This window comes from Eimeria necatrix, genomic scaffold (assembly GCF_000499385.1).
Source record: "Eimeria necatrix Houghton genomic scaffold, Enh_scaff440, whole genome shotgun sequence".
In the NCBI taxonomy this organism is placed as follows: Eukaryota; Apicomplexa; class Conoidasida; order Eucoccidiorida; family Eimeriidae; genus Eimeria; species Eimeria necatrix.
Window position 1 is genome coordinate 27,501 of NW_013654329.1, and position 1,171 is coordinate 28,671.

At 41.8% G+C, this 1,171-nt stretch overlaps 1 protein-coding gene across 1 annotated transcript; it reads right to left on the bottom strand.

Moving 5' to 3' along the window:
• Positions 1-888: 888 nt before the first annotated feature.
• ENH_00054340 (hypothetical protein) lies at positions 889-1,171 on the bottom strand (the record flags this gene model as incomplete). The annotated part of the gene is made up of 1 exon (XM_013581525.1): positions 889-1,171. A coding segment is annotated over one exon (283 nt), but the record flags the coding sequence as incomplete, so codon positions are not given.

The following is a 1,171-nucleotide window of genomic DNA, read 5'->3' on the forward strand; positions in this document are numbered from 1 at the left end:
TTAATGTCATTAATACCATTAATGCCATTAATTAATTAATTTATTTATTTATTAATTAGTTGTTGCGCTGCAGCACTGGGGGCCTGAATGCCATTAATGCCATTAACACCATTAGTGCCATTAATGAATTAATGCCATTAATGCCATTAATGCCATTATTGCCATTAATGCCATTAATGAATTAATTAATGCGCTGCAGCACTGGGGGCCTGAATGCCATCAATGCCACAAATGCCATTAATGCCACAAATGCCATTAATGCCACAAATACCATTAATGCCATTAACACCATTAATGCCATTAATGAATTAATGCCATTAATGCCATAAATGCCATTAACGCCATTAATGCCATTAATGGTATTAATGGCATGAATGCGCTGCAGCACTGGGGGCCTGAATGCCATCAATGCCATTAATGCCATTAATACCATTAATGCCATAAAGGCCATTAATGCCATTAACACCATTAATGGCATTAATGCCATTAATGCCATTAAAACCATTAATAATATTAATATTATTAATGCCATAAATGCCATAAATGCCATTAATGCCATTAATGCCATTAATGCCATTAATGCCATTAATGCCATTAATGCCATTAATGCCATTAATGCGCTGCAGCACTGGGGGCCTGAATGCCATCAATGCCACAAATACCATTAATACCATAAATACCATTAATGCCATAAATGCCATTAATGCCATTAACACCATTAATACCATTAATGAATTAATGCCATAAATGCCATAAATGCCATAAATGCCATTAATGCCATTAATGCCATTAATGCCATTAATACCATTAAAACCATTAATAATATTAATGCCATTAATGCCATTAATGCCATTAATGCCATTAATGCCATTAATGCCATTAATGCCATTAATGCGCTGCAGCACTGGGGGCCTGGGTTACATCGGAAGTCACACGGCGGTGCAGCTGTTGGCAGCGAAGGCGAAAGTGCTGTTGGCCGACAACTTCGCCAACGCCGCGCCCGCAGTCGAAGACCGCCTGCGCCAAATTGCCCAGGCCCCGCAGGACCAACTCCGAGTCCTCAAGGTCCTGCTGCTGCTGCTGCTGCTGCTGCTGCTGCTGCTGCTGCTGCTGCTGCTGCTGCTGCAATGCTGCTGCTGGGGTGGGGGGTGGGGGGGTGGGAGTGGTCGTG